Source organism: Aegilops tauschii, chromosome 6 (assembly GCF_002575655.3).
Source record: "Aegilops tauschii subsp. strangulata cultivar AL8/78 chromosome 6, Aet v6.0, whole genome shotgun sequence".
NCBI lineage: Eukaryota > Viridiplantae > Streptophyta > Magnoliopsida > Poales > Poaceae > Aegilops > Aegilops tauschii.
In genome coordinates this window covers 482,834,668-482,857,394 of record NC_053040.3, presented here as the reverse complement: position 1 = coordinate 482,857,394, position 22,727 = coordinate 482,834,668, and the positions used below count along the sequence as shown (strand labels likewise).

General features: G+C 46.9%; 1 protein-coding gene and 1 long non-coding RNA gene across 2 annotated transcripts; both read left to right on the top strand.

Annotated features, from left to right (window-relative positions):
* Positions 1–8,093: 8,093 nt before the first annotated feature.
* On the top strand, positions 8,094–8,563 carry LOC109760750 (defensin J1-2-like). Its single transcript, XM_020319555.4, has 2 exons — positions 8,094–8,226; positions 8,317–8,563. Exons 1-2 carry the CDS (start codon positions 8,130–8,132, stop codon positions 8,490–8,492), a joined length of 273 nt encoding a protein of 90 aa, XP_020175144.1. The 5' UTR covers positions 8,094–8,129; the 3' UTR covers positions 8,493–8,563.
* A 13,293-nt stretch (positions 8,564–21,856) lies between these two features.
* LOC109760753 (uncharacterized) lies at positions 21,857–22,298 on the top strand. The gene is made up of 2 exons (XR_012186908.1): positions 21,857–21,962; positions 22,056–22,298. It is a non-coding gene; the product is annotated as an uncharacterized lncRNA (long non-coding RNA).
* The last annotated feature ends 429 nt before the right edge of the window (positions 22,299–22,727 follow it).

Below are 22,727 nucleotides of genomic sequence, written 5' to 3'. Positions count from 1 at the left end.
TATCGGGCCGCAGAGGTCGGTATGCACGAGATCCAGGGCGCGCTCCGATCGGTGTGGGCTCGCGCGCGGGAATGCCAGGCGATGCTGCTTCCCGAGCGTGCAGCCGTCGCAGATTTCATCGACGTGATCAACCTGCGGCATCCCCCGCACCATGCCCCTCGTGGACATGGCTTTCACCGCCACAGCCATGCTGGCTCGTCCAGCTTGGCCACCAGGCAGACTGGCATGGCCAGGTCCAGCCGTAGCACGTACAGCCGGTTCGCCGCGCGTTTGACGCGGACGAGGAGCTCCAGCTGCTGATCGTACACGCAGAGGTGTCCGTCCTCGATCACGGACCTGCAACCCTTCTCGTCGAGCTGCCCGAGGGAGATGATGTTGGACCGCAGCTTGGGGATGTAGTACACGTCCGCGAGCACGCGCTGGTTGCCGTTCGCGCACCGGAACATGACGCTCCCCTTGCCACTGATCGTGACGAGGGAGCCGTCCCCGAAGCGCACGGAGCCGTGCACGGTGTCGTTGAGGCTGGCGAACGCGTCGCGCGCCCCGGTCATGTGGCTGCTGGCCCCGGTATCCAGGTACCAGGCGCCGCGCGCTCCAGTGGTGACTGGAACCACGCGTTCCTCGTTAAGATAGACCGCCTGGGCGGGAGCCGGTGCTGCCTGCACCTTGCCCGCCGCGCTCGCGGCCTGGATCGGGCGTTCGCCCTCTTCGACGGTGGCCAGCAGGAGCGCAGGAGGCTCCACATCCGCCTCGGCCAGGTTCGCCGCCTCGCCCTGGTTCTGGCGATCGCGTTCTGCCTTCCTGCACTCCCTGGCCCAGTGGCCAGGAATATTACAGTAACGGCACTTGCCCTTCCGCTTTCCGCCGGCGGGCTTCTTGCCACCGTCGCCGCGCCCGCTGGAGTGCTCGCCGCTCTGTGAACGTGGCCTGGTGTGACCCTTGCCGTCCTTGTTGCCCGACGACGACGAGCCCTGGCCACGATGCTGCATGCGCGTGTGCCACTCCCTCTCAGTGAGGAGCAGTTCACCAACGCCACGATCGACGTCGTCCAGAGCGTAGCTCTCTTCGACGGAGCGCAGGCGCCCGCACAGCTCCTCAATTGAGATAGTGCGCAGGTCGACAAAGGCCTCGATCGCCATGGCCATCTGCCTGAACTTGCGGGGCACCGCGCGGAGAAACTTCAGGACGGCGCGGTACTCCGACACAGGGTCACTCAGCAGCTCCAGCTCGTTCACAATAGCGGTTAGGCGCAGGGAAAAATCCTCGATGGACTCACCGTCACGGAAGTGTATCTCTTCGAACTCGCGTCGGCGGGTCTGCGCCCTGGCCTCCCGCACGCGCTCGCTTCCCATGCGCATCGTGTGCAAGGTGTCCCACGCCTCCTTGGCCGAATCCTTGCCGGCGAGGGCGCGGATCATCTCCGGAGGCACTGCACGGAGCAGCGCGGCCAGCGCGGCGCGATCGTCGCGGTCGCCATCGCCGTACTCCACGGCCTCATACAGGCCCTGAGCCTGCAGTTGCACGCGCATCACCATAGCCCAGTCGACGTAGTTGGTGCGAATGAGTGTCGGGTATTGGGCAGAGCCGCCGCTCTCCCTCACCACTCGCTCGTGCACCACCAGTTCGCCATGTCGTCCACGACGCGGCGGAGGTGAGTGCGACGCCCTGCGATGGCGCGCAGGCGACCTAGAGCCGAGGCGTTGCGCGCCGTCGCCCGCGCCACCGACGCCCTGCTGCTCGCTGCCGCCCGCGTCCTGCTGAACGACGCCGCCGTCGCCGTGCTGCTCGCCACCGGCGCCGGCCTGCTGGACGCCGCCACCATTGCCATGCCGCGCCCCGCGCCCTCCCGCCATGGATCTTTGGAGGCTCTGATACCAATTGTAGTTGTTTTAGGCCGAAGCCGTGGACTGAACTCAAGAGGCAAGACAAGGTTTTGCGCTGCTAGGACAGGCTGAACTCAGAGAACGAAACAAACGTGCAGCGAGACTCGCTCAAACTACCAGATCGTGCCATCCCACGACCTCGAGCGCACTCCTGCCACTCCTACTACGTCGCCGCAGATCGCACAGAACGCGTCTTGCGGCGTTAGCTAACTAACAGGCGAATCTAAAGCTAACTGAAAAAAACTGAACCTAGCTACGGCTGCCTCTGCAGCGTTATTCTCTGAACCTGACGAAACTGACAGAAAGAAAACAGCAGGGTGCGGCAGGATTAGGCTAACACTCAAGACACTTGCAATGGAGGCATGGTTCGTCAGGAAGGAGAGGCATAAGTTGCAAGACGAAGACAGGTGCCGTTACGCGAGAGAGGTGACCTCGACACACCTGGCTCCCAAGGTTCCGTCCACCGTGAAGTTCGGCATCACCTGACTTCCGTGCGTACTGAAATGCGTTGCGGCTGTTACATATCTTCGACGAACGACCGAGGTACCTTGAGGATGTAGCATGTTATGATGGTCAGGTCTTATTTTTGTAGTTCGTTCATTAATTAGGCTCATCTATATACAGAAATCTGTTTTGACTCTGGGCCCCATCTATATATGACTATTAACATGAACTCTTTAGATTTGGTTGATTAGTTTGGTTCTATGCCGCACGGCTGGATCGAATCTTTATTTTCTAAAACCTTGTCAGAACTAAACTCAATGTGGATGTAGTTTCTATTATCCAATACAAAATCCTATATATCTAAGAGATCCATCCTCACTAATTTATTTATCTAAACATGCAGCCTGTCCACTTCAGTGATATGTGTCACGCCAGCAAAATTCTCTATGTACCGTATGCATTCCATTCGAGTTCTCTCAAGGTGTGACCTGAGTTTCTCCACGCTGCCTCGACAGCATAGGAACGAACGCATCCATGCTTGGCCACTAGGCCCACTATCAACACAATCATTTTAATGACCGTCACCTTAATTAGTTATAGCCATCCGATGCAAGGCATCCGCCTTTCCATTCAAGGCATGCGTTACAGGAGCCAGACCATCTACTGATGTCATGATTTGTTTCCCCATAGCATCTGTAGCGTCCGTGAGAAACTGATGATTCCCTCTCCTTCCGGCCTCTTCACCTTCTCCATCAAATCCCTGCTGAGGTCATTAGCTATTCCCTCGCTGACTGATTTTCTTACACATGTTCGTCTTCTGTATTAAATCCTATTACCCTCCGTCTCCTCCGCGATTGTGCAAGAGAAGCTGATAAATTTCTCAATGGATCATATTCTCTAGCTTGAGCCGCCGAATCCACCTGCACCATTCAGTTGCAGCAGCGGTGCGGTCGCCTCCCATGTCGACCACCCTGCGAATAAGAGCCATGTTGGTTGGTCAACAGTGACCGCAGGGCAGCTGCTTGCTCGCTCCCCAGGTCGCCATTGGATATCGCGCCGCTATCCCACCGGGTGCTCTTCTTCGTGGTCCGATCCGGGGGCTCCGACACTATCTCCAGTGCATTATGGTTGACGCTGAGGCATCCGGCCCCACCACGTTGCTCGCCACCATCTGACCCAGGGATGCCGTTCCATCCTGGCCGACGCCGAGGCTTCCGGCTCCAACACGTCGGTTCATATCGTTCAGACGGACGCTGGGGAGTCCGAGTTGTACGTCACAGTGGAGGCCCAACGCGCTTGGGGTCGTCCACATCCTTCTCCTGGTCACCACTCTCTGCTGGCGCCTCGACCCGGATGCCTTCCGCGTCGCCGCCAAGCAAGAGCACACTGGTGAGCTCCTCTTTTCAATCGATTATTTCTGTTGGGTTCTTAAACTTTCAAGTCGCGGGTGTTGCCAATTTTATTGAGCCCAAATGCCTTCTCCTCAGCTAGGTAGGTCAGATGAATCCAGGAGGAATTTTTCGTAGTCCGATTGATTTGACTATACGTATGCCAGGGTATATACGTGGATTCACATGGATGTGGTTACACCAATGTCCAGTGATCGAGTATAGTGGTGACTTTTGGTACTAATTAACTGAAAGGATAGCCAAAACGGTGATGTATATGATGTGATCAAGAATTTAACACCCCTAAGAGTTTCTAAATTTTGTTTATCTTGCACAGCAATAAACTACATCACATTGCAATGGATCGCCACTATTCTAAGTTATTCGTTTTACCAAGTGTTTCAATATTGAGCGATTTAGATTTTTTATATTAATTATTTTATATGGCCATTTGACTATATTCAGAAGCCGGCCATGGAGGAACCCAGGTGTTGTTCCAGCTCTTGGGCTTTCTGATATCTTCTTTTTTCGTTCTTTAAATCATCATGCTGGTGTTGTGTGCTATAAAACAAATACAACATCCATTGCTTGCAATAAAATTTATGATATAATTGATTTCAATTGTTATCATCTTTGCGACAACAAAAACCCGCAGCAATGCGTCCTGTATGATCTAGTACCAAATAGGTTTTCGCCCCCTCTTATAGATAATGCATGAACCATGTCCATACAAGCAATGACGATAAAGGGTTCCCACCGCTTTACATTATAAAGCAACCACACGATACAATAAGCATGATGGGGCCACAACACAACCAAGCCTAAAAATTAAAACAAGTGAAAGAAAGAGAAACAAATGCCGACACCGGCAGCTTGACGAAACGAAGAAGACCGACAACCGTTGCGCCCTCCGCAGATGTCCCACCATGTTCCAAGCACACCAAAGTGCCGCATACCGAGAAACACCTTCAAGAAGGAAAGCGACGACGACACTGCTACTGCCTGGACAAGTCCTTGGGTTTCCCCCAGTACGTGAAGGGTAGTCGGGAGGGGGTACACCCGATGCCCTTCAAGAAGGAACCGTGGCACCTGTAGACGTCACCAAATAGGTGTCGGACGAGCCGACAGGGATTTCACCCGACCCCAAAAATCCTTGCCACCCTGGACGATCCGAGTGCTCTGCCAAACCAGCCGCCCACCAACATGCGCCACCACGGTCTTGCAACCCACTTCGTCACCAAAATGAGGCCATCAGCACGAGGCCAAGAGGAAGGAAGAGGGGGACAGCGGACCCGGGGGCACCAGCAACGCAGCCGAGTGAGGGGACCGGACGCGGCAACTGGGACAAACCAGGCCACCACCGGCCCAACCAGACCCAGGCCACCACCGGCCCGACCAGATCCAGGCCACCACTGGCCCAGATGGGCCCGCAAAGTCACCCCGCCACGCTGCAGCACGCTGGCTGCGAACGCAACCATCACCGCCCCACCTCCACCTCCAAGCAGCTGTCGGCCCGCCCAAACCCAGATGGGGCCCACAGGGCCTAGATCTGGGCCTAGCGGGGGCCGCCGGCTGAGGTCCTGACCACCGAGCCACCCTGCAGCCAACGGCTGCACCGCCACGCCTAAGGAACCCGAGGCCCGTGGGAACCACCCCGCCGAGCCAGACCGTCGCTAGGCGGAGCCCCCACGCCCCTGCCCCGCGCCTAAGGCACCGGAGGCTAGACGACCGGAAAATGCCACGGGGGTATTTTCCGTGACGAAAAAGGGTTATGCGTGACACAAGTGAAGCGTCGCAAAATAGAGCAAATTTTCTAGTGATTACATTTGCAGATATGAAATCTGCATCCCATTCCCCATTACACACGCCTAATCCTCATCATGTGTCTACTGTGTCCAAATCAAAATTAGGAACTAATCTCCGCCAACCAAGAAGGTACCGTGGGCACATGAGAGAGTACAGCAGAGGGGCTTACATTGAGAGCGCAGGCAGGGGAAGCCGATGAGCAGGGGCGGAGACAAGGGGGGGCGAGCAGGGGCTAGACCCCTGCCAATCGCTCGCCCCCCTCAACAAATTTTAGCAGGCTGTGTATTGTACATTGCTAATGGCCGCAGCTAATCGCATCATTAGCCCGTATACAATTTATCCATTGAACTATACGCCGAATATAGATGACCAGAGGCCCAGAGCCCAATAGGGATATGTACGCGCCGGCTATTGTTTGCCCTATGGGCAATCTAATCGATCCGATCGATTGATCTACGTTTGCGTTCTCCTGGACCGCTTAGGGCTGCTGTCGCCGGTCGCCGCCGTGCGTGTCGTGCTAGGGCGTTTACGGTTGCCGCAGCAGCCATCCTGGTCGCCACGATGACGATTCCATCCAGCCATCCACTAATCTACCCTCTACAGCCCGATATCCGCATACGATTGACTACATGCCGGTGGATCAGATCATCAGACTACAACCAGAGGTCGCTAGCCAGGTGACCAGGATTGAATATGTTGGCAGCAGGTACCACTACGCACCAATAGCTATTAATAATTATTGTTTATTTTTTGTGAATTGTGATCTTAGTCTTTTTAATTAGCGTCATTTATCTTCTGGATCCACGACATGAGTTTTTTTAATCTATTAACCTAACGCATCACAACTCAATTTCAAATATGAAGTTGCTTACCACCCATATACCATGTGGTCGCAACATGACTTATTTGATGTGTCCAATATATGCACAATGGTGGAATTTTTTCTTATCATGAAGTCTTTTCTCGTCAAGAACGGACTCAACTAGAGTATGAACTTGTCCATTTCTAGCTGGATGTTTGCAACTATCTAGAGCTGAAAATCTCGTTTTCACGATCTGACTGTTGGATACTAAAACAATTAAAAACTACCACATACTCAATGGTTGATAGATTACTCCGGTTGGTCATAAATCTTTCAGTGTCAGAAGCGACAACTGAACAAACTTTTTCGTCTGTGGAACTAGACAAGACACGTTTTAGAAACAAAATGAACATGATTTTCTTCGACATTACAGGATTGCCAATAATGGTAAGGGGCATAGAAATTTCACATTATCCACTTGTTCAAAGTTGTAGGTCGTAGCGCTCAATTTAAGTGAATAGAAATGTAATATTCTTTTGTAGTTCGAAATAAATATTTTTATGATTTTTCATCACGCTATCGTCAGACTTAAAATATCGTGATGTTCAATGACTTCTGTGAACATCGGTCTTTCGCCCCCCTCAAGTCCAAATCCTGGCTCCGCCCCTGGCAATGAGGAGCTGCTTCTCCCAGCCAAACAATGATGGCTAGGGTTCGGTGCTGGTGGTGCCATGACTTGCATGCGTGAGGAAGAGAACCAAATGAAGGGAGGGAAGGGAAGGGGAGGGGAGAAAATCAAAGGTGGGCGAGAGAGTACCTACTGCCGGAGCAGACGGAGGAAGCTCCATGGTGTGGGTTGCCCTTGACGACCACATGGATGAGTAGAGCAGAAGAAGACGGGGAAGCAGGATTGCCGTCCTCGCGCACGTCCGCATCGTCGGAGGTCCTGTCCCAGCCTCCGTCGAGGCCCTGGGCTGCCGCGGCGAATTTGGGCCACTGTTTGACCTGCTCGCTCGCCCGATGTCCCTCTTCTCTTCTCTTCTCTCCTCTTCTCTTATCTTGTGATGAGGGGAGGGGAGGGGAGGGGAGGGGAGGGGAGGGGAGGGTGAGGAGGAGGGGGTGGGGGCGGCGGCGTCGAGGGAGAGGGTGGATGCCATGGTCGGCGGCGAGGGGAGAAATGAAACGGCGGTGGGTTTTCGGTTCGGTAAGGTTCCTCTCCTCGTCGAACAAAGAAAGTTTTGCTGCTTCAAAAATATCAAAAGAAAAAAAAGTTTTGCTGCTTGCTTGCGATTGGTCCGTCATCGCCTCCCCCGGATCGATCCCCATCTCCGACTGATCCCAGCCGTCTGCGCCAATCTAACGACTGGCAAGATGTATTATCTCAGCCTCAATGACTGGACTACATGGATTCAATGATGAGCCAATCGGGTCGATGGATCTAGCATTGGTGGGTGCATAACTAATAGAATTAAATAAATAAATTGATACGTCTACACATGCACGGCACGCATTGTTGGGTGCGTGAGAGGGCAATGGGACGGGCGGATAGTGTTTCTTTTAGGCTGGTCGTAATGACGAGTATCATATACTAATATCATACGCATGATATTAGTGTATGATAGTACATTCGTAATGCCTAGTATCATAAGTTAGTATTATAGCTAACTTCATTTATTGCCATACATGATACATAGTAGCACTAATATCTTCTGAAAAAATCGTGTCAACATTGACATACTTTTGCTATAAATACTCACACAACCATCAGTTTCATTTAGAAAAAACAACACACATTACCTCTTCGATATGACATCGTACATGAAGAAGGTTGCTGAAGGACCACTGGGAACCGGCAAGGCTTTCGTATGCCTGTCGCTGTTGATGCTGCTCGTGCTGTCATCTGGTAGGAAGACCATCATCCCACACATCTCCCGATCAGACTGATCCAAATTAGTTAAGATGGTTAATTTGTATTGTCTGTGGATGGATGCAGAAAAACTGGAGTCGTATGGCTGCATAAAGCGGAAGAGCGGGAAGTGGCTCAACGACACTTGCTTCATACCAGGCACCTGCAACGCGCCCTGCAGGGACGAGGGCTTCGACAGCGGCCATTGCAAGAACCTCTGGACATGCATCTGCTACAAGAACTGCACCGGCTTATCCCTCTAGCCACCACATGCATGAACGATCGACATGTACTCCGACTAAAATAAATTAACAAGTTCTATTCATGGCATAAACATCTATTCCCTCTGCCCCACAATATAAGACGTTCAATTGCGGTTGACAGGCACTCCCTCTAAAACAAACTAATAAGTTCTATTCATGGTATAAATATCTGCTCCCCCTGTCCTGCAATATAAGACGTCCAAGTTTGCGAAAATGTCATATATTGAGGGATGGAGGGAGTAATACACTATGCTTCTTAATTTTAGAGCCCCCATTCAATTGAGGTGTTATATTTAAATTTGGTTTTACGATTTTGACCGGATCAACGATTTCTCAAGGGGCTCTCTCGGTAATCAATTTTGAATTTGATTCATGAATTTGGTTGGGTCGACAATTTCTCAAATTAATCAGCCAGAACCAGCCTAAGAAACATATCAGTCCCATGCATCCTCTCATCACCTAGAACAAAAAGTGTCTACAAGTGACACTATAGCACCAATCATATCTCTATCTATATCTATATCTACACCTAATCTATTTATATCTATGTCTATCTTTACCTAATACTAAAGCAGCTATTGCTTGTGTCCGCTCATCATCATGCACTTTTTACAGAAAAGCCCTTGTGGTTTTTGATAATTGAGCCGCAGTCCCTTTTATAGTTGATCTGAGAAAACGTTTCGTTTTTACAAAAAAAAAACTGCACTATCCAGAAAAAAAGTCTCTTCCTCTCCTCTTATCCATGGTGCCCATTTTGTCATGCGCCGGCGGCCGCCGTGCCTCGCACGGGAGAATGGTGGAAGCCTCACCGGGGCATGTGCTCGCGTGAGGGGCGGCGCCCTTGCCGGCGGCGGAGATGGCTTCTGTCGCGCGGCAAGGTGGATAGGGTCAACGCGATGGCTCGAGCGGTTGGGGGCGGCGCGGCTGCTCGATGCAGAACGGCGAGGGCGCTGGATCGGCGGCGGTGGCTGGAGCTTGCAGAACGGCGGCGGATGGAAGAGGCTGACGGATGAGAGTGGAGGTTGGAGTGGCAAAAGGGGCGGCGAGCGGGATCGAGTGGCGCTGATCACTGCCTCTATGCGCCTGTGCGTTTTTTTGTTGTTGAGAAAAAGTGCGCCTGTGCGTGTGACGGCGCTGGGAGAAGATGGGGATCGGGAGGCTGAGGGGACCGACTAGGGTTAGAGTAGTGGGGGCGAATGGGCTTTAGGGGTTAGGTGGGCCGTCCTGCTAAGTTGCTCCTTTTTTGCGCAGGAAATTAGTCAGGCTGGAAAAAAAAGCTATATGAGTGCTCTATTAGGGTTTCGCCAAGGCCCAAGTGGGCTCCTAATCAGCCTTTTCATTAGAAAATAGTGCCACCCTTGCTAAAAATATTAGTCCCACGTTGCTTTCTAACACTGAATCTCACCAATTTAAATATGTGACGAAGTTGTCTAAGAGCAAGCCTTCTTGGGAATTAATAAGTGGAGGATGAGGCATGAATTTGATGGATAAACGAAAGAGAGGGTCAAGCTCGGAATGAGCAACATTCAGAAAGAAAAAAAGCCTTCTTGGGAATTAATAAACAGAGGAGGATGAGGAAGGCATTTGATGTAGAAGATGGAAGATGGAAGTGGCAATACCCACCAATGCCACCTTTTTTTAAGACAACCAATGCCACCTATAAGTTTTCACACGGGGAAATCCTCGCGTCGGCTGGCCCGGCCCGTGCAGTGACCTCCTATACAGAGCTCTGCGCGTAGGAAGACGCAACGCACTCGTCTGTGCCTACCCCTCAAAAAAACTTGTCTGTGCCCCATGACCGGGTGGCCTGTTTTTTAAATTTCGTTTTTACATTTTCTTGTCCTTTCCCATTTTCGTTATTTCTACTTTAAATAATTTCGGACTTCAAAAACGTTTTGACAATAAGAAAATGAGATTTTTTATAAAATATATAATAAATCATAAAATGTTTCTAGTCAAAAAATGTTCGCAATTTTATGAATTTTGTTTTATCTATTCAAAAGATGTTCAAAATTTTGAAAACAAATTATCAGGAAATCTATAAATTTTCAAGATTTTTATAAAAGTCTGTGTATTAAAAAATGCTAATGCACTTCAACGAAATTTCGCAAATTCAAAAAAAAATCATGAATAGAGAAATATCCTAAAATTTCAAATATTGTTCGTGACTTACGAATAGTTTATTCATTAATAGAACGTTCGTTGATTAAAAAATGATCATGAGTTCGCAAATTGTATAAAATGTTCATAAATTGGAAAAATGTTCGAAAATTTGTAGAAGCATTCATGAATTTCAAAAATGTTCATGATTTCAAATATGTTCATGAGTTTAAAAATATATTCATGATTTCATGATATTGACAGAGATAGTGTATCTCGATGATGCAGCAAAATGTGATTAGGGCCATTGGAGATTATGAATTTTTTTCACCCGTTGCAACGCACGAGCCCTAATATAATTAATAAAGCGCGCAGTGCTTCTGCCCATCCACCGTCGCACACTTTTTGCAAAAAAGACTTTGTGTTTTTGGTAATCGAACCCGCAGTCCATTTTTATGTAGATCTGTGAAAATGTTTCATTCTTACTATAAAAAACTCCTGCATTTATTAGTATTCAAATCATGATCCTTTATCTAGGAAAAAAGTGTCTTCCTCTCCTCTTATCCATGGGGCCCATTTTGTCATGCGCCGGCGGCCGCCGTGCCTCGCACAGGAGGATGGAGGACCCGTCGCCGGGCGTGTTATCGGGTGAGGGACGACGCCTTTGCCAACGGCGGAGATGGCTTCTGCCGCGCGGCAAGGTGGAGCAGGGTCAACGTGATGACTCAAGCGGCTGGGGTGGGGCGGCTGCTCGATGTAGAACGACTGGGGCGGCTGGATCGGCGGCGGAGGCGGCGGCTGGAGCTTGTAGATCGATGGGCAGAAAACGAGAGGAGGAGCGTGGAAGGAAGGAGGCGGCTGACGAATGAGAGTGAAGGTCGGAGTGGCGATGGCCTCGCCGAAGTGGCGAACGGTGGCGGAGAGCGGGATCAAGGGGCACTGGTGAGTGCCTTTATCCGTGTGCGCGTTTTTTTTGTTGAGAAAAAGTGCGCCTTTTTTAGGGCTAGAAAAAGTGCGCGTCAGCGTGTGACGGCGCTGGGAGAAGATGGGGATAGGGCTAGGGGTAGAGTAGGGGGCGGCTAGGCTTTAGAGGTTAGGCGGGTCAGCCTGCGAGGTTATTCCCTTTTTTTGCGCGGGAGGTTAGTCAAGCCGAAAAAAGCTATATGAGTGCTCAATTAGGGTCGGCCCATCCATGCAGTTCTGCCAAGGCCCAAGTGGGCTCCTAATCAGCCTTCTCATTAAAAAATAGTCTTTTCTAAAAAAAATCCCTTCCCTAATTTTTTTTAAATAGTCCCACATCGCTTTCTAACACTAAATCTCACCAATTTAAATATGTGACAAAGTTGTCTAAGAACAAGCCTTCTTGGAAATTAATAAGTGGAGGATGAGGCACGAATCTGATGGATAAGCCAAAGAGAAGCTCAAGCTCAGGAATGAGCAACAAAAAGAGAAAACAAAAGATTATATGAAAATTCTATTCTGAGCCCGGTCTCAGCTGGTCCCGAAATCAACGTCGTCCAGATGCATCTGGATCCGAGCCACGAGCTGTATTCTCTCCCGTATTTGCGTCGTACCGAGGGAGAAAATAAAGTAGGCCAACGCTTCATTAATGGCTGTACGCACGATGGACGTCGGCCGGATCAGGTTTGGTCGCACGGCCCACTAATATTTCTGAGCCGTGCTGAACAACAAATCCAAGTTTTGGGCTTGCCGAAGTTCAGAGAAACAATGGCAACTAAGGCTTGGTATTTGTGGTATGAAAGGCGAAAATTGACACATGACGAAGAAACTCAAAGCGCATATCAAATCAGTATGTCAGTGAGAGGGTTAGTAGCAAATTATACCATCTCTTACAGCCCAAAGGCTCACGTCCGTTCAGATGCTTGGTTGAAACCAAAGTATGGTTACGTGAAATTAAATGTTGACGCGGGATTTGATAGTGACACACTCGCAGCAACATTTGGAGCAGTTATCCGGGACCATAGGGGGTATTTATAGCGTCTGCTAATGAAAAGATGGACCTTTGCTTCGACTCGTTCACAGCAGAAGCAATTGCAGTGAGGTTTGGTTTGAATCTTGCTAATACCGTCGGATGTAGTAAGATTGAAGTGAATTCGGATAGCGTGGAGGTGGTGAATGCGTTGAGCCAAGGCTACTCTTCTTCAGTCGCTTCATCCATTATAGACGACTGTTATTTCATGTTATTAGGTTTTTCCCATGTCATTTATGATCATTGTAATAGGAAACGTAATCGAGTAGCTCATGAACTAGCAAGGTTAGCTAGGTTTTCTACCCCGAGTGTTTGGATGGATAATGCCCCTGATGAGGTTATCCCTTTACTTATAAACGGTGCTACTTTACATATGAATGAATAAAGGAGAAGAAGTTTATCAAAAAAAAATTCTGAGCCGTGCTGAGGGCCCAACGACTTGTGGCCAATGGGGGAATCCATGAGGGAGAGCGACATGCCCCAATGATGAAGTTCCTGCAAGCCAGAGCACAGAGACCATGGCCGTCGTGACCGGTGGTACCGGATTCCTCATCCCGCAGCAAGAAGCTGCGCAATATAGATGTGTTTTTTTTCTCAGGATACATTGTTCAGTACTGCCCAGGAGTGTACTGACTCATACTTTCGAGGTAGTTTAGGTGAAACCAGAAGATTAAATTATGTCGTACTTTCAAGATAATGTTTGTGTGCATGGGCTATGCCGAATAAGTAAATTTACCGATGCTGGTATGTATCGGTGGGCAATCCACCATCCGTCAGTTTCGTCGAGATGCATGCAGTCTGACTCCGTATAAATTGTAAATCGATTTCCTTTGCTACACCCGGTTAATACAACTGACAGGACTAACACATGTGGGGCCACTGCATGCCTTTTTAGCCTTTTACAGAGAGTTGAATGCAGAGAAATAACGACGCATGCATGCAATCCCTCTTCCCATACATCTCACGTGTATTAATTTTCATCCTCATATTTTGAATGCTTTCTAGTTTTTCAGCCAAATGTCCATTTTTTGAAACTTTATATATATTTGAATTTGTGGTGACAAGGCCTTCAAAACAAGATCAATCTTGGATATATTTGAACTACTTTTTATTTTACATATTTCAATTATCTTGAAATCACTTTCATAAAACAAAAGAATGTTTTGGTATTCCATAAAAAATATTTCAATCATTTCACTAAATTCAAAAACTAATTTCACTCATAAAAAACTAATTTCAGTTATTTTTAAACACTAGTTTCACTTATTTTAAACCATCTATTTCACTCGCTTCGAAAAATAATTCCACTTATTGCAAAAAATGTTTTCATCCATTTTTAAAAACTAATTTTAACTATATCAATCAAAAATACATTTGAACTAGTTTTAATTTGACGCTCCTGAGCAAAGAAGGCAGATGTATCTCTTGAGACATTGCCATGTTGTAACATACAGCTGAATGTCGTGCATTCCACAAAAATATGATGTCGGTTGTTGGCATGCAACTGATGTGCCACTGTGTCCGTTATTAACTCTTGAAGCAACCAAGCAATGCATTTAGCCTTCTATCGTGACTCAAAAATTGTACAACTTGGTGAAAAAATGTGAATTGCTCGCTCAAGCAATATGCTACAAGTCCATCTCTAATGAAATGCAATTTGTCACATTTTCTAAAGTAAGAAAATTATTCTGCTTAGACAACCGTAACTGAGCAGAACAATCCCAACCCGGGTCCAGATCCACATCCACATCTATCGCATAATATAAGTAGGAGGCCCACATGTTTCCACATAATTTTTGACGGGACAAGTGGACATCTCACATAATCTTACGCCATTGATAGATTCAGCTAATTTGTTGTAACGAAATATAATTGACAATTCAAGTAACCTACCACTCATGTTAGTTAATTGCCATGCGTTGCAATGAAGGCATATGTATTTTTGTAACTCAACATTAATTGTATCTCGCATACATATTCCAAATCTTCTTGCACACCAGGCTGCCTTGGCGAATTCTTTTTTACCGATAAATCACTCTCATTTTATTCCTTCAATTTTTTCTCCTAACGAAAAATGTTTCTCACAGTGCTATGTGAATGGATATATCGACAACCATAATATAATATCAAGAGCTAAAAACACTTTAATCAAAGAATTTAAGCATGTATCCATGATGCATTGAAATTGATTCCTTTCCATAAATGTGCCTTGTCTTATCAAACATTGATTTCTTTCCATAGATTTGGTTTTCAAAATTGATTAGGGATCACCGTGATGGATTCATTTCCTAAATTTGGTAGGTAAAACCAGATTAAATAGATTAGTGGGCTAAAAACCAGTTCATATAAATTGGTGGGATAGAAAAAAATCAGTGGGGGAGGTTTAACCAGAATGGAGGCAACGCTACCAACTCACCATGGCATACGCGTCTGTAACAATTCTGATAGTATGCCGAGCAAAAAACCAACCTATTGCTCATAGAAAAAATGAAACGAAACAAAAGAATAGCAAAAAACGAAGCATACACTACAGGAATCAGCTACTTTGCCGTCTGCCACGGCAGACGGCAAAGGCAAGGATGGCGGACGGCAAAGTCCTTTGTCGTCTGCCGCGGACGGCAAAAGGCTCCGGCAAAGTAGGCTACGGTAAAGAGCTTCTTTGCCGTCTGCTTTCTGAAGCGGACGGCAAAGGGGCCTTTGCCATCAGCGGCTGACGGCAAAGAAAGCCGACGGCAATAAATGTGCTGTTAGTCCGTTAGGCGGCTAACGGCAGCCTTTGCCGTCCGCCGCTGATGGCAAAGAGCATCCGGCCTTTGCCGTCCGCCGAATGACGTCAGTTGGACGTCACTGCGGGACAAGCCTTTGCCGTCTGCCACTATAGGCAAAGTGCTCAAACATGCCAGTCCCAGGAAGCACAGGTAGCTGCCACGTGGCATGTAGCTGACGGCAAAGAGCCTGTACAGCCCTGTTTTTAATTTAATTCATTCAATTTGACAGCAATTCATAGATATACAGAGATATACACAGCAATTCACATATATACACAACAAGCATATCCAACACACAAGTTTCATCATATATACATACATAACCAACACATATATAGTTCCATCCTTACATATTACAAAAGTTTCACATTGTTCATCCTACACCGTTATCCATCCATCCATATAACAAGTTCCAACCATGCAAGTTCATTGATACAAAATAAAAGCACAAATGGAAAAGAAGCACTCCATCCATGCAAGCTTCCGTGAATTAAATCAAATCTGCAAAATGATAAACAAGATGTTAGAAAAAGAAGAAGAAGAAGAAGACTATAAGAAATAAGCATACTTAAGTAAAATGGAGCTAACCTAGAAGAAAATGAAGAAGAAGAAGAAGACTAGAAGAATACTAGAAGAAGACTAGAATAATAATAATAATAATAATAATAATAATAATAATAATAAGAAGAAGAAGAAGAAGAAGAAGACTATAATTAAGCTTATTATGTAAACTTGGTCATTTTGTGCTAACATAAGTAATTTTGGAGTTAACCTATAGGAAACTAAGCATATTAGAGATAACTTAGCATATTAGAGCCAACTTAGGTAAAATGGAGCCAACCTAGCTAATTATGCCATCTTTGAGTGGACTAAGCATATTAGAGCTAACTTATAGCTAACTTATGACCTAGAAGAAGAAGAAGACTATAAGCTTATTATGTAAACTTGGTCATTTTGTGCTAACATAATTAATTTTGGAGCTAACCTATAGGAAACTAAGCATAGTAGAGATAACTTAGCATATTAGAGCTAACATATGTAACTAAGCATATTAGAGCTAACATAGGTAACTAAGCATATTAGAGCTAACTATATATAGATCATTTTGGAGATCTGACATACCTGACATAGTTCAGTTCTCATTGTTCTTCTCCTTCTCCTTCCTCAGCCTGATGCGCCAAGAGCAGCGAGGCGGTGGAGGCAGTGGGATGTAGTCTTCTACCACAATTGGCGTGGTCATGTCGCCCAGCTGTGGGATCGCCGGCGCCACCACCGGCGCGAGGTCATTGTCAGGCACCACCACCATCGCGAGGCCATCTTCAGGCAGGACAGTCATGACCATCGCTAGGTCATCCTCAGCCACCACCATCTCTTGCCCATGGTGCGCCACCACCATCTCCTGCCCTTGGTCGGCCACCACCATCGCTAGGTCATCCTCAGCCTGATGCCCACTCTGCTCCTCTTCTTCCCCACTCCAGTCCGGATCATCCTCCTTGCTGTCTTTGCTGCAGCCCGAATCGCTGCTGCTTTTGCTACAGCCAGAATCGTTGTTGCTTTTGCTACAGCCAGAATCGCTGCTGCTTTGGCTGTAGCCAGTGTCGCTGCTGCTGCTCCCATTGCCTGTCCAAATGCAACAATTAATGACCGTTAACAATCGATGCGAGACAAAGCCAAATGTAGAGGAATAAGAAGAGGCAGAACGTACCGGCATCATCGTCGTCAGCGTAGCGCATGCGACACATAGTCGCGTTGAACACCTTCACGATGAGCATGGTGGCGTCGTCGTCGTACCTGAAGAGAAGGAAGTACCCCAGCCGCAGGTCGTAGGCACGGTAGAACTTCTCCCAGCCATGACACAGGTACATGTGGCCCTCCTTGATCACCAACTCCACGTCCCACAGCCTGTGAAACCCGCTGCCGGCCTGTCGCAGCTTCACATTATTTGGCGGATCTTCACCCAGCATGTTCATAAAAGTGTCAGGCAGCCTCTACAGTTTGGGACAAGGAGTGATGTAGCAAACAACAGAGTTATCATAATGAGATGGGTGAAGGGGAGATCTCTCCTTTTATATACCTGCCTCTTGGAGGAAGTCCCAAGTATGATACTGAAGAACTCGAAAGCATCCAACTCGTACTTCGGTGTGGCAGAGCGGAGCCTGCGGTGACGGCCTCCCCCCATCTCTAATAAGCAGCAGAAGAGACCAATTAGTATCTAGCTAGAAGCATATCTATAAACATAGAGCCAAGTTTCTAGACATGAAAGAAAACTGAGAAAAAAAAGCAATGCACTTGTGCTCAACGACATCAACAACACTTAGTTAATTTGGTAGGTTAGTTGGCAATGGCAATTGGCACCCTTCAAAACTAGGGATTTCTTTAGACGTGAAAGAAAACTGAAAATGTTGAAAAAAAGAGCATAGTAATATAAAAATAGGGGAAAATACACTTCTTCTTTCTCCTCTTTATCTTCTTCTTTTTTTTCATCTTTCTTCTTTCTTCTTAACCAAAACTAAACCTAAAGTTCCTTATGGTGTGATCACATTGGAATACTTGTGGCAACAAATCATAGTTGCACCATATTTTAGGTGGCTCTAGGTGCCACACACCAAGCAAACAAACAAACCTCAAATCAGAAACTAAGGGTGTAGTGTCGTAAAATCAATTTACTTTGTATGCAAATCAGAATGTATAGTTTGCCTTTCCGCAAAAAAGACGGGTATAGTTTGCCTCTTATGACAGATTCCATAAGCAATATGCATGCCTTGTTGTTTTCTCAAATTAAACTAATTCGAGTGTTGCTAATTGATGAATTTGAATATATGCAAAGGAATTTGAGGAAAGTTTTTGCTCTTCTCACTATTAGTTTCATAATCTTTTATACAACCCCTTCAAGGAGTCTGTGGATAACTTTCGTTTACAGTGCACTAGATATGTGTGTTACATTTTCTATTGGAAATGCATTTGAATTCATTTATCACAAATACTAATTCTAAAGTTTAACTCTCATGATACGGTTGCCACGTACCTACCAAGACATGCCAATTTTTTTCTTGTATATAAAAGAACTCGTGCACTAATATTTACTTCACTGAAAGATTTTTCACTTTGAAGGGAAATAGTTTTTGTTCCATCATCTATTAATAATATAACAATAATAATTCATTATATGCCAATGAGTTGAGAAATTTGGCACTACATTATTTAAATGACACATGAAAAGCATAATGTACAAAAAATTGATCATGCATAACTAAACACTGTGGATCAATAATAGTATAGAAGATGATCTAACTAATAAGACTACTAGTGAGAATTGAGATTATACACAATTATAGTAGAGAAGATGCTATATATGCTCTAAACCTAAACTAAAGTAAACCTAAACTAAACCAAACCTAAAATAAACCTAAACTAAACTTAAAATACAGAAACAAAAAAACAAAAAAAAACAAGAGGTCTCACCGGGTGGAGGAGGGGGCACCGGAGGGGTGGGGCGGCCGCGGTGGTGGAGGAGAGGGGCGCCGGGCGGCCGGGTGGAGGAGTGGGCGCCGGAGTGGCGGGGAGGCCGCGGTGGTGGAGCAGAGGGGCGCCGGGGCCGCCGGGTGGAGGAGGGAACGCCGGAGCGGTGGGGCGGCCGCAGTGGTGAAGCAGAGGGGCGCCGGGGCCGCCGGGGTGGAGGAGGGGGTGCCGCGGCAACGTGGGTGGCGTGGGGCGGCGGCGGCTCGGGCACAGGCGGCGTGGCGTGACGACGGGATGGCGCGGGGTGGGGAAGGGGGTCACCGGGGCTGCTGGGGCGGCGCGGCGACGGGGGTGGCGCGGGGCGGCGGCGGCACGGGGGCGGGATGGTGCGGGGCGGCGGCGGCTCGGGCGCGGGCGGAGAGAGAGAGGGGACAGATGTGGGGCGCGGGCGGGCGTCGATATGGATTTTAGTTAGGGCACAGTTCTTTGCCGTCCGCCAGCAGACGGCAAAGATCCTAGCTAACGGGCGTTAGCTTGGCCACTTTCTTTGCCGTCTGCTAGCGGACGGCAAAGACAGTGTCCGTTAGGTGGTTCTCGGTAGTGGGCCACCCTCATTCTTTGCCGTCGGCTAGCGGACAGCAAAGACTATATGCCGTCTGCTGGCGGACGGCAAAGACTTGGCTGACGGCAAATATGGTCTTTGTCGTCAGCCAAATCTTTGCCGTCAGCTTCTATTGAGCTGACGGCAAAGAAGGTCTTTGCCATCAGCTAGCGGACGGCAAAGACATGGCTGACGGCAAAGATCCTGATTCCAGTAGTGATAGAAAAAAAACGCATGCACGCGTCAAATGGGTCGGCTAACTTTGATTACACTTGATGTTTTGGTAAGATTTGATTTAATTTGGGTATGAGTAGTGGAAGACAAGGAAAGTTTAGATTTAGGTCAGATTTTCTTAAGATTGGATTTGAATACACGTCTGTGTTGATTCCGGTAGTATGTCGAGCCAAAAACCAGCCAATAGTTCACAGAAAAAATGAAACAAAAAAAGAATACCAAAACATGTAATATATAAAAAACGAGAAATAAAAACCGGCGCACACGTCAAATGGGCCTTCTAACTTTGATTATAGTTGATGTTTTGGTATGGTTTGATTTGATTTGGGTATGAGTAGTGAAACACAAAAAAACCTTGGAATTAGGTGAGATTTTCTTAAGATTTGATTTGAACGAGTTAATGGATGAAGTTATTTTGGAAAAGTGCATATTTGATTGAGTTAATGCACGCATCAAATGAGCCCGCCCAAATTGGTTGCGCTTGAGCGAATGGTCGTCTGTAAGACGCTCATGGGCGTAATATAGGGTTTGCTGAGGGGTTGGTGGGAGTGAGGCGAGACTACCAACTCCCCCTTTAGGAGTAGAGCTTTTATTAAGATTTGATTTGAACGAGTTAATGAATGAAGTTGTTTTGGAAAAGTGCAGATTTGATTGAGTTTATGCACGCATCAAGTGGGCTCACCCAAATTGGTTGCACTTGAGTGAATGGTGGTCTCTAAGACGCTCGTGGGAGTAATATAGGGTTTGCCCAGGGGTTGGTGGGAGTGAGGCGAGACTACCAACTCCCCGTTAGGAGTAGATATTTTATTAAGATCTGATCTGAACGAGTTTATGGAAGAAGTTGTTTTGGAAAAGTGCAGATTTGATTGAGTTAATGCACGCATCAAATGGGCCCACCCAAATTGGTTGCACTTGAGCGAATGGTCGTCTGTAAGACACTCATGGGCGTAATATAGGCTTTGCCAAGGGGTTGGTGGGACTGAGGAGAGACTACCAACTCCCCCTTTAGGAGTACATATTTTCTTAAGATTTGATTTGAACGAGTTAATGGATGAAGTTGTTTTGGAAAAGTGCAAATTTGATTGAGTTAATGCACGCATCAAATGGGCCCGCACAAATTGGTTGCGCTTGAGCGAATGGTCGTCTGTAAGACGCTCGTGGGCGTAATATGGGGTTTGTCGAGGGGTAGGTGGGAGTAAGGCGAGACTACCAACTCCCCCTTTAGGAGAAGAGATTTTCTTAAGATTTGATTTGAACGAGTTAATTGATGAAATTATTTTGGAAAAGTGCAGATCTGATTGAGTTAATGCACGCATCAAATGGGCCCGCCCAAATTGGTTGCGCTTGAGCGAATGGTCGTTTGTGAGAAGCTCGTGGGCGTAATATAGGGTTTGCCGAGGGGTTGGTGGGAGTGAGGCGAGATTACCAACTCCCCCCTTAGGAGTAGAGATTTACTTAAGATTTGATTTGAATGAGTTAATGGATGAAGTTGTTTTGGAAAAGTGCAGATTTGATTGAGTTAATGCATGCATCAAATGGGCTCGCACAAATTGGTTGTGCTTCAGCGAATGGTCGTTTTTAAGACGCTCATGGGCGTACTATAGGATTTGCCGAGGGGTTGGTGGGAGTGAGGCGAGATTACTAAATCCCCCTTTAGGAGTCGAGATTTTCTTTAGATTTGATTTGATCGAGTTAATGGATGAAATTGTTTTGGGAAAGTGCGGATTTGATTGAGTTAATGCACGCATCAAATGTGCCCACCCAAATTGATTGCGCTTGAGCAAATGGTCATGTGAAGACGCTCGCGGGTGTAATATAGGGTTTGTCGAGGGGTTGGTGGGAAGGAAGCAAGACTACCAATTCCCCCTTTGGGAGTAGAGATTTTCTTAAGATTTGATATGAATGAGTTAATGGATGAAGTTGTTTTGGAAAAGTGCAGATTTGGTTGAGTTAATACACGCATCAAATAGGCCCACTCCTACTCCATTTTTCCTTCCAAAAAGGACATAATCAATCAATCATGTCTAAAACTAGGCGTTAGGATAAGGCACCAGCCATGTTTAGAAGGGGAATTAAAACTAGCTAGACATTAGGATAAGTATTGATAGCTAGCATTAATATCTTACCAAATAATCGTGTCAACATTGACATACTTTTGCTGTAAATACTCGCACAACCATCAGTTTTATTTAGAAAAAACAACACACATTACCTCTTCGATATGGCATCGTACATGAAGAAGGTTGTTGATGGACCACTGGGAACCGGCAAGGCTTTCATATGCCTGTCGATGTTAATGCTGCTCGTGCTGTCATCTGGTAGGAAGACCATCATCCCACACATCTCCCGATCAGACTGATCCAAATTAGTTAAGTTGATGGTTTATTCGTATTGTCTATGGATGGATGCAGAAAAAATGGGGTCGCATGGCTGCGAAAAGCGGAAGAGCGGGGGTGGCTCAACGACACTTGCATCATAGCAGGCACCTGCAACGGGCCCTGCCGGGACGAGGGCTTCGACAACGGCCATTGCCATAACACCTGGACATGCATCTGCTACAAGAACTGCGGCTTATCCCTCCAGCCACCGCATGCATGAACGATCGGCATGTACTCCGACTAAAATAAATTAACAAGTTCTATTCATGGCATAAACATCTATTCTCTCTTTCCCACAATATAAGATGTTCAAGTTCGGTTGACATGCGCTCCCACTGAAACAAACTAATAAGTTTTGTTCATGGTATAAATATCTACTCCCCCTGTCCTACAATATAAGACGTTCAAGTTTGCGAAAATGTCTTATATTGAGGGATGGAGGGAGTAATACACTATGCTTCTTAATTTTAAAGCCCCCATTCAATTGAGGTGTTATATTAAATTTGGTTTTACGATTTTGACCGGATCAACAATTTCTCAAGGAGCTCTCTCAGTAATCAATTTTGAATTTGATTCATGAATTTGGTTGGGTCGACAATTTCTCAAATTAATCGACCAGAACCAGACTAAGAAACATATCAGTCCCATTCATCCTCTCATCACCTAGAACAAAAAGTGTCTACAAGTAACACTGTAGCACCAATC